Genomic DNA, 14,769 nt, shown 5'->3' on the forward strand with positions numbered 1-14,769 from the left:
TTACAAAAATAACAAATGACCTGGAACTCCAGAACAACGGAAATGAGTACTGGATTTGATAAAGGTAGCATGTACACAGTGCAACAAAGCATATAGGACATATGAAGCTTAAAAAAGGCTAATTAAATTCAAACCTGTTGGCAATGATGCTATGAGTGCTTCTAATTTTCTTTCTTTTTCCAACGTTTGTTCTTTTTCACCATGGGAATCGCTACACTGCTGGACATCAATCCTAGTTCTTCGAAGCCAGTCAAATGCATCCCCATATACTTGCTTGTAATTTTCATGCTCTTTCACCTGTTCTTCAAGTGTCTGCGAAGTAAAAATGTGCTCTTAAGGTTTACGCAGCACCAAACTTTGTTTTATGAAAGAAAATGTGTCTGCCAACATGATGTGTGTGTATCACAATGACTGAAATGATAACAGTGTATGTCAGGGAAATTAAAGTACACAAAAAGAAAAATGGTCTCTAGTAGGATTTAGTCCACATACTACACATTTGTTGAATCACATTCTGCTCCAGGTATCATAAGCATGAGACTGTAAAATGAATAATATTCACAGGTGGTATTAACAATTTGGCGAGTTATAACTGTATAATATCTTAATCTTTACATGAAAGAAATAAGAACAAGGATAAGACCCACATTATTAACATAAAAAAATTTACAGCACATGTATCTGTCCTCCAATACTTACTGAAATGGCTTTTGAGGCAGTTGCTTGCAGCTGCTTATATTTCTCAAGGCTATTACGAACATCAGCAGCAGGCAAAGAGGGTTGTTCATTTACTCTACTTTGAATGCGTTCTGCCACATCACCATGACTGATTATCTCACGCTGTAAACTGCGGAGCTTCTCCAATGCAGCACGTTTTTCACTCAGCTCATTTCGGAAACCTTCAGGTTGCAGTTTCTGCTCTATTTCATCCAACCATTCCTTCAGAAGTTTATGAGCCTAAAACAAACATACCAGAAAAACAAATTCTTCCGTGATGTTCTCTCTATGTATTACAAAGATTATTGATTAAAATAAAGTTAGGGTTCTTGTTTGCTGGTTTATGAAAATCAGCTAATGCAAAATGCAAGTCCCCCTCAGCTCCTCCCCTCAAACAGTTCCAACAACAAATACATTTACATAATCAATTAAAATAAGAATTTATTTTGTAGTAGACACCAGCACATTATAGTTTACATTGAGATGCTGCTTATGATCTGTGGTACAATTCAGAGTAATGTGATAGATATGCTAATTCTAGTCCCAGAATGGTTAAAGACAAAAAGTAAAAAAGGAAGATTAGCATTTAATAGCCCATTAATAACAACAAGCTTACTAAATGGCCAAGGAAAATGAACGTGCTGTATCGAAAGGACATGCCTAACATTCGTCTGTAACTGCTTTAGGAGAACTACAAAAGCTTGGATGGCCAGAGGGGATTTGAAACCTGCTCTTCCCAAATATACATCCACTGCCCTAACCACTGGACCTCATCATTTGGTACTGCTTCTCTAGTACATTAGAGACAAATGTTATTGTGTGTAGGTATGCACGACTGTAAGAAAACATCCACTGTACTAAAAAAATATTTTTATGACTGTTCTGCTTCGTTTTGAACACGTGGGAACCATATTCACTGGCTAACAAAAATTTGCGGGTATTCGAATAGTTCAGTTTATTTTAAAAAGTTTATAAAGTAGAGATATGTTACTTGAGTTGTGATGATAGTCACCAATGAGTTTCTAGTGTGCTGAATTCCAATTCCACTAAGAAAATTAACTGTACATTGTTACAGTACACTTGAAAACAACTATCAAACTCATTCATTTGAGAGTCATTTATGAATAATTTTTTCTTCTTTTTGGTATCCTACGAGGTGATACGTTTACTGAATATTTACTGAATAAATTTTATATGTAATTAAAAAGGTTAATAAATTTCATATGTAATTTAAAAAGTCGTATATTCTGAAAACTAAGAAACATGTGGAAATAAGCCCTACACCAATTTGGAGCTGTGCTGATTTGAAGATGAAGACTGATATCTTAATTGTGGATTTGTGATGATGAGGGATACCTTTGTCTCCTACAACACTATTAAGTCAAAATGGCCACCAAGTTATACAGGTCTTTCTCCCCCCCCCCCCCCCCCCCCCCAGTACTTCAGGAAAATCATTGCCAATGGAACTAACTGACTTATCTATGTAAGTGATATATTACTTTGAAGAATATAGCATATTCTCTACAATAATCTGAAATTAAATTCTGATTTATTATTATCTGAATGAAGACAACAAAACCACAAGTTTTATCAGAAATTTTCAGAATTTCACAACATATTTAATTTCAAAAAACAAAAGTATGGCTGTAATTACAAGATAAGTCACAAACCGTGTAGACAAATGACTTATGAACACAACAGTACACAATTGTAGCACATATACACTGCCACAGTGGTGCATAGGGAGAGTGGGCATGCAAGCACTGCAAACATGATTTGATGCATAATGAATTAAGTGCCAGACTGGATGTAGATTAGTTCACAGAGTAGTCTAATATGAAATGGAAGCAGATCTGAGTGTGAATGAAGATTTTACTGTGGCTTTACCTTGACATTTGAATAAAAATACAATAGTAAAATTCCTCTTGCTTTTTACACAAGTAGTCATGTATTGAAATCACTGAGGCTGCGTATCAAGAAATTCTTCAATGGTGATTTGGGGACTGACAAAAAAAAGTAACACTTTTGGCAAAAGCTGAAGCAATTTGTTTGCCAGATAAGTTGTTACCATAAGTAAACTTTATGTCTCCTACTGTATACCACAATCCTGGGATCAAGATCAGTATCCAGCCTTAAAATAGTGAAAAATAAAATAAAAGTCTGATTTAAGACATTCCACACTTTTAAGATAATGGCAGTGTGCTTGACAGTGCCTACCTGCCATTCTTTCTACACATGCCGTAAGAGCAATATAAAGAGAACCCCATACAAATCACAAACCTTATTTTATTGCCCACAGGTTGTTACCAAACACAAAAACAACAAGAAAGAGAAATGATGAGAGAGAGAGAGAGAGAGAGAGAGAGAGAGAGCCTTCAAACTGCTGATACAATGTTATGCAGGGTGAAGAAAAATTTGTGCACTCAGGCTTCGCAGCGCTACTCCTCACATTCGAGCAATAAAAAAATGTCTCTCATAAAATTTTGCCCTGCGAGTACATTCAGCAGAAAAACAACGTCAAAGAGTGGCAATCTGGCAACACTGTAACCACATGTATGGTAACTACCTCTGAAGCCACATTTAGTCTTGTTGTACAGTTGGTGCAGTGGGTAGAGTTTTCAGTTAGCATGCAGGACGTCAATGGTTCGATCCTGGGTTGAGGCATATGTTTTTTATTTTCTAAATGTAGTCCAGGTGGTACGGTATCTGGCATCTTAATCATCAACAGCGATTGTAGCGGTCCTCTAGAAAACATTTGCACTTACATACTACAATTGTAGAAATGGAAGATTGGGCATCTTTGAAAGAAGCCCTTTCCATGTCATGGGTGTGAATTTACTCAAACCACTTCGTCTACTAGATGCAAAACCTGTTTCCTTTATGCCCTCCTCCTATGGTACCATAGATTAGTATCAACTATTATTCTTGCATCGTTCAGGTCCATTACATTTCATTAGGGCCTTTCGTTACCAGTAGGACTAGCAATATGCTTTGTGAATAATGTACAAATTCGGTTACTATTCGTATGTGTTATCACCATGGTCCCACTAATTATGCCTTTCAGCACTGAGTCGTAACCACATGCTGTTTAGTATGTATCTCAATGCATCATCATCATCATCATCATCATCATCATCATCATCATTATTATTGACTTTTTTTCTCAGACTTAAGTCTGGTTAAAAATGGAACGTGACGCGGACCTCGGTCAAGCGTGACTTCCTTGTAACTGTATGGTATATGTTATATTGCATTTAGGAACTTTCGGGTAATTGAACATGTATCAATAATTACAGATTTTTGTAGTTGTATATATATGTTTGGATGTAGCTGTATTGCATTGATGTACTGGTGAATATTGTGAGGTATGACTCCTGTAGTTGATAGTATAATTGGGATAATGTCGACTTTATCCTGATGCCACATGTCCTTGACTTCCTCAGCCAGATGGATGTATTTTTCAATTTTTTCTCCTGTTTTCTTCTGTATATTTGTTGTGTTGGGTATGGATATTTCAATTAGTTGTGTTAATTTCTTCTTTTTGTTGGTGAGTATGATGTCAGGTTTGTTATGTGGTGTTGTTTTATCTGTTATAATCGTTCTGTTCCAGTATAATTTGTATTCATCATTCTCCAGTACATTTTGTGGTGCATACTTGTATGTGGGAACGTGTTGTTTTATTATTATTATTATTATTATTATTATTATTATTCTGAATGATGAATGGAAAAACTAGTAGAAGCCGACCTAGGGGAAGATCAGTTTGGATTCCGTAGAAATATTGGAACACGTGAGGCAATACTGACCCTACGACTTATCTTAGAAGCTAGATTAAGGAAAGGCAAACCTACGTTTCTAGCATTTGTAGACTTAGAGAAAGCTTTTGACAATGTTGATTGGAATACTCTCTTTCAAATTCTGGAGGTGGCAGGGGTAAAATATAGGGAGCGAAAGGCTATTTACAATTTGTATAGAAACCAAATGGCAGTTATAAGAGTTGAGGGACATGAAAGGGAAGCAGTGGTTGGGAAGGGAGTGAGACAGGGTTGTAGCCTCTCCCCGATGTTATTCAATCTGTATATTGAGCAAGCAGTTAAGGAAACAAAAGAAAAATTCGGAGTAGGTATTAAAATCCATGGAGAAGAAACAAAAACTTTGAGGTTCGCCGATGACATTGTAATTCTGTCAGAGACAGCAAAGGACCTGGAAGAGCAGTTGAATGGAATGGATAGTGTCTTGAAAGGAGGATATAAGATGAACATCAACGAAAGCAAACTGAGGATAATGGAATGTAGTCGAATTAAGTCGGGTGATGCTGAGGGTATTAGATTAGGAAATGAGACACTTAAAGTAGTAAAGGAGTTTTGCTATTTGGGGAGAAAAATAACTGATGATGGTCAAAGTAGAGAGGATATAAAATGTAGACTGGCAATGGGAAGGAAAGCGTTTCTGAACAAGAGAAATTTGTTAACTTCTAGTATAGATTTAAGTGTCAGGAAGTCATTTCAGAAAGTATTTGTATGGAAGTGAAACACGGACGATAAATAGTTTAGACTAGAAGAGAATAGAAGCTTTCAAAATGTGGTGCTACAGAAGAATGCTGAAGATTAGATGGGTAGATCACATAACTAATGAGGAGGTGTTGAAGAGTATTGGGGAGAAGAGAAGTTTGTGGTACAACTTGACTAGAAGAAGGGATCGGTTGGTAGGACATGCTCTGAGGCATCAAGGGATCACCAATTTAGTATTGGAGGGCAGCGTGGAGGGTAAAAATCTTAGAGGGAGACCAAGAGATGAATACACCAAGCAGATTAAGAAGGATATAGGTTGCAGTAGGTACTGGGAGATGAAGAAGATTGCACAGGATAGAGTAGCATGGAGAGCTGCATCAAACCAGTCTCAGGACTGAAGACCACAACAACAACAACAACAACATTATTATTCTACTGATGGGATTGAGGAAACATCATGTATATTACCATTAGAGAAACATTGTAATTCAAAACTGAACATTTCACAATTAGCAGTGTTGGGATGAATCATACAGATATTGTTAGAGGGATAAAGTGTGTTAGCTGGAACAGCACATAGGACTGATAGCATTTTTATTCTGTATGCACTGTCCACCAGACAGGGACTGGTTGTGAGTGGAGTAACGTGCCAATGACAGACTCCAATGTACCTGCATACACATATTGAATTTTCTCATTGTAAACCTCTAAACCAGTGTAGAGTGTGGCAGACATATGGCATACACAAACCAAGAACATGTGGATATGCTTCTGGTGCTTGATGCATCCGATAACCGGGCTGGTGTTGCTACTAGTGAATATGCTGCTAGATATCCTCATCAATGGCATCCAGATAAAAATGTGGTTTGTCACCTGGAGCTGTATCTTCAGGAATCAGATTCTTTCCTTCCACCATCACGTGACAGAGGTCGTCCATGTACTCCAGCTACTGAGGAAGCTATTCTGTGAGTCATACACCAAGAACCTCAGTGAAGTACAAGTTGCATAGCAAGGCAGCTGCGTGTCATGCAATGCACGGTCGTTAAAATGCTGTATGAGCATGAGCTGCACCCCTCCCATTAAGCTTTCATGTAACACCTGCATCCTGCAGATTGCCATCAGTGTAATGCAGTTCTGTGAATGGTTCAACAACAGCAAGCCAATGATGACTTCTAGAACACCGTAATATGGTCAGATGAAGCAGCAGTCATTCATGAGGGTGTCTTCAATATGCACAATGCTCACAATTGGTGTGAGGTTAACCCACACATCACCCGCGACCACGGATATCAAGTTCACTTTAGTATCAATGTCTGGGCCAGAATATTGGGCGATAGGTGATTGGACCCCTACATATTGTCTGACCGGTTGACTGCATGAAGGAATCAAACATTCCTCTCAAACTATCTGCCTGATGCGCTGGAAGATGTTCAACTGCATGTTCAGTGGAGGATATGGTTCCAACATGATGGTGCACCTCCACATTTTGGAATAAATTTGCAACAGTATTTGGACAGAACATTTTGAGAGAAATGGCTTAGACGTGGAGGTCCAGTTGTGTGGCCACCACCTTCACCTGATCTACATCCCCCCAATTTCTTCCTGTGGGGACACCTGCAGGAGCATGTGTACTCTACTCCGCCGATGAATGTGGAAGAATTGGTAGTGGGTGTTCAACTGCTCTTGTTACTGTGGACAGCTTTGCTGTGAAGGGTCCAGAGCTGTATGATCTGGTGGGTTGCACAATCTTTGGACATACAGGAAGGTCACTTTTAGCATCTGTTGTCCTGAGGACAATGTATTCTGTTGTGAAGGTCATGCGGTCATTAATATTGACATTATTATTGTCACTGGTTGCTAATGTGCGAAATATGTGTACTGTGCTATCATCTTTGCCATCTCGTTTGTTGTTATTCTGTCCTATGATAGGTCATTTGTTTCAACTGTCTATTTCTTATTTGTCTAACCACATATTTGTTATGTTCAGTGTTACAAAATGGTGTAAATTTAGGATACATGTGACCAAAGCAATGGTGTATATTACAGTGTGAAATGTCAAAAAAATGCCCCAACCCAGGATCAAACCCTTGACTTCCTACATACTAACCCAAAACTCCACCCACTGCACCAACTCTACAGCACAACTAAAATGTGTTGTCAGAGGTAGTTACCATACATGTGGTTACAGTGTTGTCAGACTGCCACTCTTTAACGTGCTTTTTCTGCTGGATGTACTTTCTGGACGAAATGCTGTGAGAGACTTTTTTTTTTTAATCACAGGCATGTGAGGAGTTGCGCTGTGAAGCCCGAGTGCACGAATTTCGCTTCACCCTGTACATCACTAACAAATGACTAAGTCAGAACAATACACTTAACATGTATTTACACACAGAAAGATTATCACTGATTAATATCAACCATATACGTGTATGGAACAGGTTTAAATCCAAATTACGTACCTTCTGTATTTCTTCTAAATGAGCAGCTCTTGCAGTGAGCACCTGCCTAACTTCTTGCACATCTGACATGAGCTTCTCAAACTCTTGTTTGATATTTTCTGTATCTTCCTGGATCTTAGCTGCCCCGTTTTGCTCGGTATTCAAAATCACCTTTTCTTTTAGTTCAAGCACATACCTAAAACAATATTTAAAAATATGTAAGTTATGTAAGTTTTCAAACAGACTCACAGTTACTGCCCTGTCTTTATTCACCTCCTCAGGGAGTTGTCCCCATTTTACCATGCCAATAACCCCCCCCCCCCCCCCCCCCATCTTCCCTCTCTTTTGTTATGCAACTTACCATTACTTTCTTGGTTTCTCCATACTTCCTGTTACTCCAAATTATTCATATCAAACTTTCAATCATACCAAGTAATCAGAAAAAAAAGTGTGTGTGTGTGTGTGTGTTTGTGTGTGTGTGTGTGTGTGTGTGTGTGTGTTTCCATTAACTTAGCAGTTTACACATAGTTGTTTCAGAGGGTTATTTTTATAATATTACCTCTTAATTTCAGCATCATTATTATATTTTCAAAATGGAAAACATATTGCAGGATAAATCTCATACTTAGCAGGATGACCTATCATTGTGGATCACTTAAACGCAGTGACAGTCAGATTTACGGTGGTACCTAAGTGGACATAATTTTTTGTCATTTGGAACACATCATTTTATTTAGGTGTCAGTCTTTACACTGTACTGATGCCAACCCTCTATTTCTTTATGTTTTGTATCAGTCTCTTGATCTCTTCCTACTAGGGACACAGACATCCCAAATTAGCTGGTCTTGGACGAGCCAACGCACATTCCCATCAGTCTATAGCTACTCCTGCTGAAGGTGTTCCCCATATACATATATTTCCTTGTCTGTTGTAATACATCTTGATTTTGTAGTACATTTGGCCACTTAACATCAATTTAGTGTTATGATTAAAAAATAGATTTTCCAAAGAAAACTTTTAGCCTTCTAATCAGTTTTTGAGCCAGAAATGTAAATATTTTATAGTAGGACTCTTTTAAAATTACAGCTTCCATCTGAAATGTCAACAGCAAGTTTCTTTCGTCTTTTTTTATGAATATTTTTTTCTGTCTTTTGCCTAACTTGATATAGTTTTTTGTTAATTTTTATCCTTTGTCACACCTCCAGCCTGTATGGCCTTAGTATAAGCAATAGCCTCAACAGTCTGTTATGGTTTTAAAGCAATGGCATCATTTTCATATTCATTCTACTTCAGTCTTCCAATATTAAGCATAAATAAATTTGTTAACATTGATCATTATAAACAACAGTATCATTGAGGGCGAGTGCACCCCACTGGAAGTTAGTGAGAAATAGGTGTAAAGTGAATCCATGAGAAACTATTCGTTTTATTGTGAACTACAACATAGTCACAGAGTTCAACAAGTGGCAATTCTAAACAAAACTGCTGTACATCTCATTCTTTAGAAAGAAGTTTGCATTGAGGTAAGGTTCATAAAATGTATTTCAAACACCTTCAATGGTATCTACTGTCTTCTCTCTTAATAGTTTCTTTGATTATTTCTTACTTTTGAATCTACTGACTACAATCTAACTTTCTAATTTTGGCCTGTTACATACCTGAGCTTATTATGACCCTGCTCAAGTGATTGTCTAATGCCTTTGACTGTCTGAAGCTTGTTGTTGACTTCATTGAGTGTGCTGGGTATTTCTTGACACTCATTAAGACGATCTCGTGTTCGATCCAACCAATCTTGGCATTCCTGATATAATGTATTATGCTGCTGATGCTCCTAAAATAAACAAATCAATATAAAATAACTGGATTTTCCACTGGACGTCGAAATATATTAATATTAATGGAAAATGAATAATGTTGATTATGTACAATGCTCCACAGAATCAGGGATTTTTAGCTGGAGCTGAAAAGCGTTTAACCTGCACACAACACAGCTACCAGTACATAAGAAGTCTAGTTAAACAGAATCAAATGATGTATTTCTTAACATGTCTGAAGTAGATACTTGGCTGGTATTATAATAATTTGGCTGCTGACTAGGCTTCAAACATATTTGTGCTCATAAGTTAACAAAGAACATTCTTTGTTGTAGAGACAGCTGAGAATAGCTGGCAAAGTTCAATTAATAATCAGTTTATCATAACAAAAAGTGTGAGTTTATATATATTCTCATTGACTACATAATAGTGGCTGTTGATACAACAAACGACATTCTTAACATATTGAATGCTGCCAACATTCCTCCATGAAACGTGAAAGTAACAGCAGTTACCCCATTATATAAGATCTACTAGAGAGGGTGTGACAAGACACAATCGATAATGAATACATTATTGTTCATAAAGACTTGCAGCCACAGAGAATGTTTCACACTTCTGTTGCAATGGTTGATCAAAACATTAATGGATTTAAAATGGAAAATAATTGTGGGATAACTATATTTAAGACAGATATACCCACAGTATTATGAAACAACAAGAAGTTTATGAATAGCCGAAGTATGTCATTGTATGACCATCATAATATGGTAATTAACTGATTATCATGTTTGCATTTAAACAAATAAATATCCTCTTCTTCCGATACAAAAAAGGGAATAATGAAAACTATACCTGATAATGCAGCTCAAGTCTTCGCATGATTTCTTTTGCCAGCGATAATAAAGCATTATACTTTGTTGTCATCTGGGTAACAGCATTGCTTATTCTTGTGTCTGCACATGTTTCCAACAGCATCTGGGCCTTCATGTTCAGTCGATCCAGTTCCTTTTGCCAATCAAATAGGGTCTGAAGATGGACCTGAAGAAACACATTTTTCAATGATAGCAAAGTAAAACACAATACTGACTGAAGTGGTCTATTTGCCTATATTATACATTAACAGTAGGACACAACTCTACTTACCTGGAACTGTTCAAGGACATTTTTCTTTTCTTCAAGGCTATCCTGTAATTTATTAAATGTCTGAACTAACTGTTCAGTCTGTGTCAGCCAGTCAGATGCTTCCTGATACTGGTCCTCGTACTCTGTCCACTTGACGATTCCCACTTCAAGGAGGCCTTTAACTTGATTGAGAGACTCCCTAGAGCAAATTACAATACATATTAGACAGTCAAGTAATAACACAGCTTTTTTTTTTATTTGTATATTTAAGCCTCATGTCACAGAAGTGGTATCGCAACAAGTTGTTGGGTTGGGTTGTTTGGGGGAAGAGACCAAACAGCGAGGTCATGGGTCTCATTAGATTAAGGAAGGGTGGGTAAGGAAGTTGGCCATGCCCTTTCAAAGGAACCAACCCGGCATTTGCCTGGAGCGATTTAGGGAAATCATGGAAAGCCTAAATCAGGAGGGTCGGATGCGGGATTGAACCATCGCCCTTCCAAATGCAAGTCCAGTGTGCTAATCACTGCACCACCTTGCTCAGTCAACAAGTTGTAACAAAGCCTTTTAAAAAGTATTTTCTGTCTGTTATCATCTCCCTCTCTTTTCGTTTTTTTCCTGCCATCCAACACATGTTTAATAGTAGCATGTTTAATAGTAGCTTAATTTATCAGTTCTTTTATAATGTTTAGTGCATGCTTATGACCACCAGACATTAGTTTACTACTTTGTAGATCGCATCTGCAGGTGGGAATTGTCGGTCCTGCTACTAGATCACATCTAGCTGCCCTACACCATTAGTTCAGTAATTGTCACTAGTTTTCGGTTGCGGAAAGCATTCCTGTGCAACTAATTTCACATCTTGAGTATTCTTGATTGTATATCTGTGATTTAAGAGTTACCAACTTTACTTTACTGTTTCAACAACCCAACCACAATGCAGATATGTTTACATTTTGTACATTCTCTATGTGCCTCTTCAATTGGTGAGTTACTGCGTAACATATTCAAATATATATGGTTGTGTACATAAGTTAGTTTGGTTGTAATTTAATTTGCCAGTATTTTACTATCCTCACTTTCTTTCGTTTCATACAAATCACTTTCTTTCTTTTTGTACAGATCACAGATCATCTGATGATAACTTGGTAATAATACAATGTCAGTTATGATAGTACGTGTGTGACCTAAGACTGAAATACACGCTCTTTTGAGACAGTCAGCGTAATTCCCTAAGGCAGTATGCGCAGTCTATGGAATGTCACTGTTATTTGCAGAAACAAGTTAATGACTTCATATTATTTTTTATCAGTGTTAATTCAATCATATTTCCTGGAGACAGCTAAAGATCAAAACTGTCGAGGAGAAAGGGCAGAACATCTGGATCAGGATATGTCTGATTCCAATGGGGATTCAAATTTAGTACTGAACTATGGACTTTTTCCTTATCTCTTTGGACACCACAGCAAATTGTTGCTTATTAATGCAGGCAGACTTGCTGACTTTTTTCAACCTTGTATAGATAATAGCAGGGTGTAACAGAAATTTATTCACCAATTTGTCAAGATGCATCTCAACTGTCCACACCTAAAATACAATGCTCAACTCAAATGCAATTTACATCCCAAGGATTTATCAACAGTGCTTCACTCAAAAATAATGTAGAAGCATAAATGTATCTCTTTAAGACAATGAAGTAGTTGTGTTCACAAACTGAGGGATGCCTACATTCATCTTTCATATATAATAATCTTCATTTATGAAAAATTTTGGTGGTCTTTTACTTTCTCAATTTACAGTCACCTCTGAGACTCTGCCACTAACATGTTTGTCACTTTACCCATAAAATGGTATCTAATTGCCAATTTCCAAGTCTTATCCCTATGAGTTTTGAAAACTGTAACACACTATAGGAATTCTAAAGACAACTGGCTGACAGAGCTGTTACAGCTCCAGCAGAAGCTAACATACTGAAATGAATAAAATGTGTTGTTTTTTTGAACAATTTGTGTTACTCCCATTGCTGCTAAAAAGACTATTGCACACCTCCTTGAAACACAGCATACCGATATTCTTATTGGTCTTTAACTATTTCCAGCAAAATAATAAACAAAATTATTTTAAAGAACAACAATATTGAGCAAATAGACAGCATAGTAATTTACAGATTGTTATTGGTAAATAACCAACTTACACATATGTGTCAAATTCCTCCTGTAGGAGTGCTACTTCTTCCTCGATAACTTCTTTGTCTTCAGAATCAGCACCCTCACAGGCAGCATTTCCTTGTTCCAGAGCTTTCTCCAATTTCTGTTGGCCTTCCTCCATTTCGCTTTCGAGAATCTATAAATAAAGAGATAGAAGCTATAAAATGAGTATAGATAACTGAATTATTTAACATTATAGAAAAAAATAACACTAAATGCAAAATTTTAGGCCCTTATTTCTGTCTTTACTTTCTATTAGTAGCTTGATCAAAATCACAGTGATTAAGTAGGAGGCCAACGTTAATTAAGCCTGTAATTACAAGAGGAACTCTATGTCTTTGTCGTAGTCAGCACAGAAAGCTTTAAGGTGGGTGCCAATTTTAGCAACAGTAGATGGTGCCAGGGAATGATATTTCACAATGTTTTACAAATGGTATTGATGGCCTAGTCCAACTTCAGAATAAAAAGTTGAACTAATTGTTGTTTTTTGTGTCTTAGTGTATTTCAACAAATGAACTTCCTCAAGAATCACTCAATGTACTCTCTGGAGCAATAATACTATTCCATGCACTCAAATTTTCTAAATCTTAATAATGTCTTCCAACTTTATGCAGTACAATAATGGGACTCATCTGGAACCTGGACAAAAATCCTAAATTGTTCTCTCTGTCATAGTTGTATGTTATTATAAAGCAGTTCAGAATTTACAAAAATTATTACAAAGGCCTTGTGTAGTTTAGAATCTCTGCTTGTGGACCAGTAAAAGGTAAAGCTCACATTTTCAAACACTAATCTGTCAAGCAATCAAATTATTTTGTCAGGACAGATAAGGCTACAAACATTATGTTTTTCAGAATACAACACCTTTGAAGCAGCAGCATAAGCCAGCGAGAATGTTTGTGTTTACATGATCAATAGAGTGAGCAAATGAGCAGAGTATAACACATTATCTGAAATTGCTGACTATCTGTAGCACTCTATAAATAACTGAGTTTCTTTTATTTTTATGTTGAAAACATTTTGACACTGAATCAATGCCACATCTCTAAATAATGATAGTGATCATGCATGAATGTATTAATGCATGGTAATTGCAAATCGATACATATGATAATGGTTCGGAGAAATTACATGAAAAATTAAGCTTCTGGAGTTGATGTTTATAATTTGTTGACTGGACAGGAGCTGAATCATACAATGTAAAGAAAGTTTTTAAAAAGCAGTTAAATAAAATATTACGAGGACTATGTAGTGTCACAAAACTTTAGATACCCTTCATTCTCCTGCCAATGGCGTAGCTACGGGTAACATCCAATTTGACTACACATTATATTTGTATGGTAAAGTTGACAGACACAGTACTGTGTTTTAATGGACTAGTATTTGATATATTTCATTTTTCTTTCACAAAGGTTTAGTTCTGGTTGTTGTTTATTTTCTATTTATTTCATGTGAGGCAAACGAGTGCCACAGCCAACTGAGGTCTGTTCATTACATATTGTGGAATAGCTGCTATTATGCCTGTCATGTGGGCCAGAGACGTTGACAGGATGGGATTCATGAAACTGCACAGACACTGCTGATCTATTTCTTAAACAATAGTAACTGTTGAGTGTTGTTTCATTGGAAGAAGTTATCACGCAAGGAAATAAGACTTGTTAATTGCCATTGGGCAAAATGTAACATTGATATTTACTAAAATATGTACATGTATATTACATTAGCAGAAATAACTGGACTGTCTTTTTACATAATAGTAATGAAAAAGATGGAATTAAACATTTTCTCAGTTAGTTTCCTGCTCCTCTTTTAATTGCCGTTTCTGGAAAAGTTGGAGGGAGAGGGGGGGGGGGTGAGAGAGAGAGAGTTATTTGCTTAGTTACCTTCACATGTTGCAAAATGGCTACTCTGCAGCAGAAATCATTTAATGTTCTCGAATTTGCAATGTGTAATTCTCTGA

The 14,769-nt window shown here is 36.8% G+C and overlaps 1 protein-coding gene across 1 annotated transcript in view; it reads right to left on the reverse strand.

Moving 5' to 3' along the window:
* LOC126092560 (muscle-specific protein 300 kDa) overlaps positions 1 to 14,769 on the reverse strand; it is a 651,560-nt gene that overhangs the window by 282,029 nt on the left and 354,762 nt on the right. The window contains exons 64-70 of the mRNA XM_049908233.1: positions 12,797 to 12,945; positions 10,627 to 10,804; positions 10,336 to 10,521; positions 9,325 to 9,497; positions 7,688 to 7,862; positions 700 to 957; positions 135 to 312 (exon numbers count right to left, since the gene is read on the reverse strand). Coding sequence (XP_049764190.1) covers positions 135 to 312; positions 700 to 957; positions 7,688 to 7,862; positions 9,325 to 9,497; positions 10,336 to 10,521; positions 10,627 to 10,804; positions 12,797 to 12,945 — 1,297 coding nt within the window. The remainder of the gene's footprint in view (positions 1 to 134; positions 313 to 699; positions 958 to 7,687; positions 7,863 to 9,324; positions 9,498 to 10,335; positions 10,522 to 10,626; positions 10,805 to 12,796; positions 12,946 to 14,769) is intronic.

This window comes from Schistocerca cancellata, chromosome 7 (assembly GCF_023864275.1).
Source record: "Schistocerca cancellata isolate TAMUIC-IGC-003103 chromosome 7, iqSchCanc2.1, whole genome shotgun sequence".
NCBI lineage: Eukaryota > Metazoa > Arthropoda > Insecta > Orthoptera > Acrididae > Schistocerca > Schistocerca cancellata.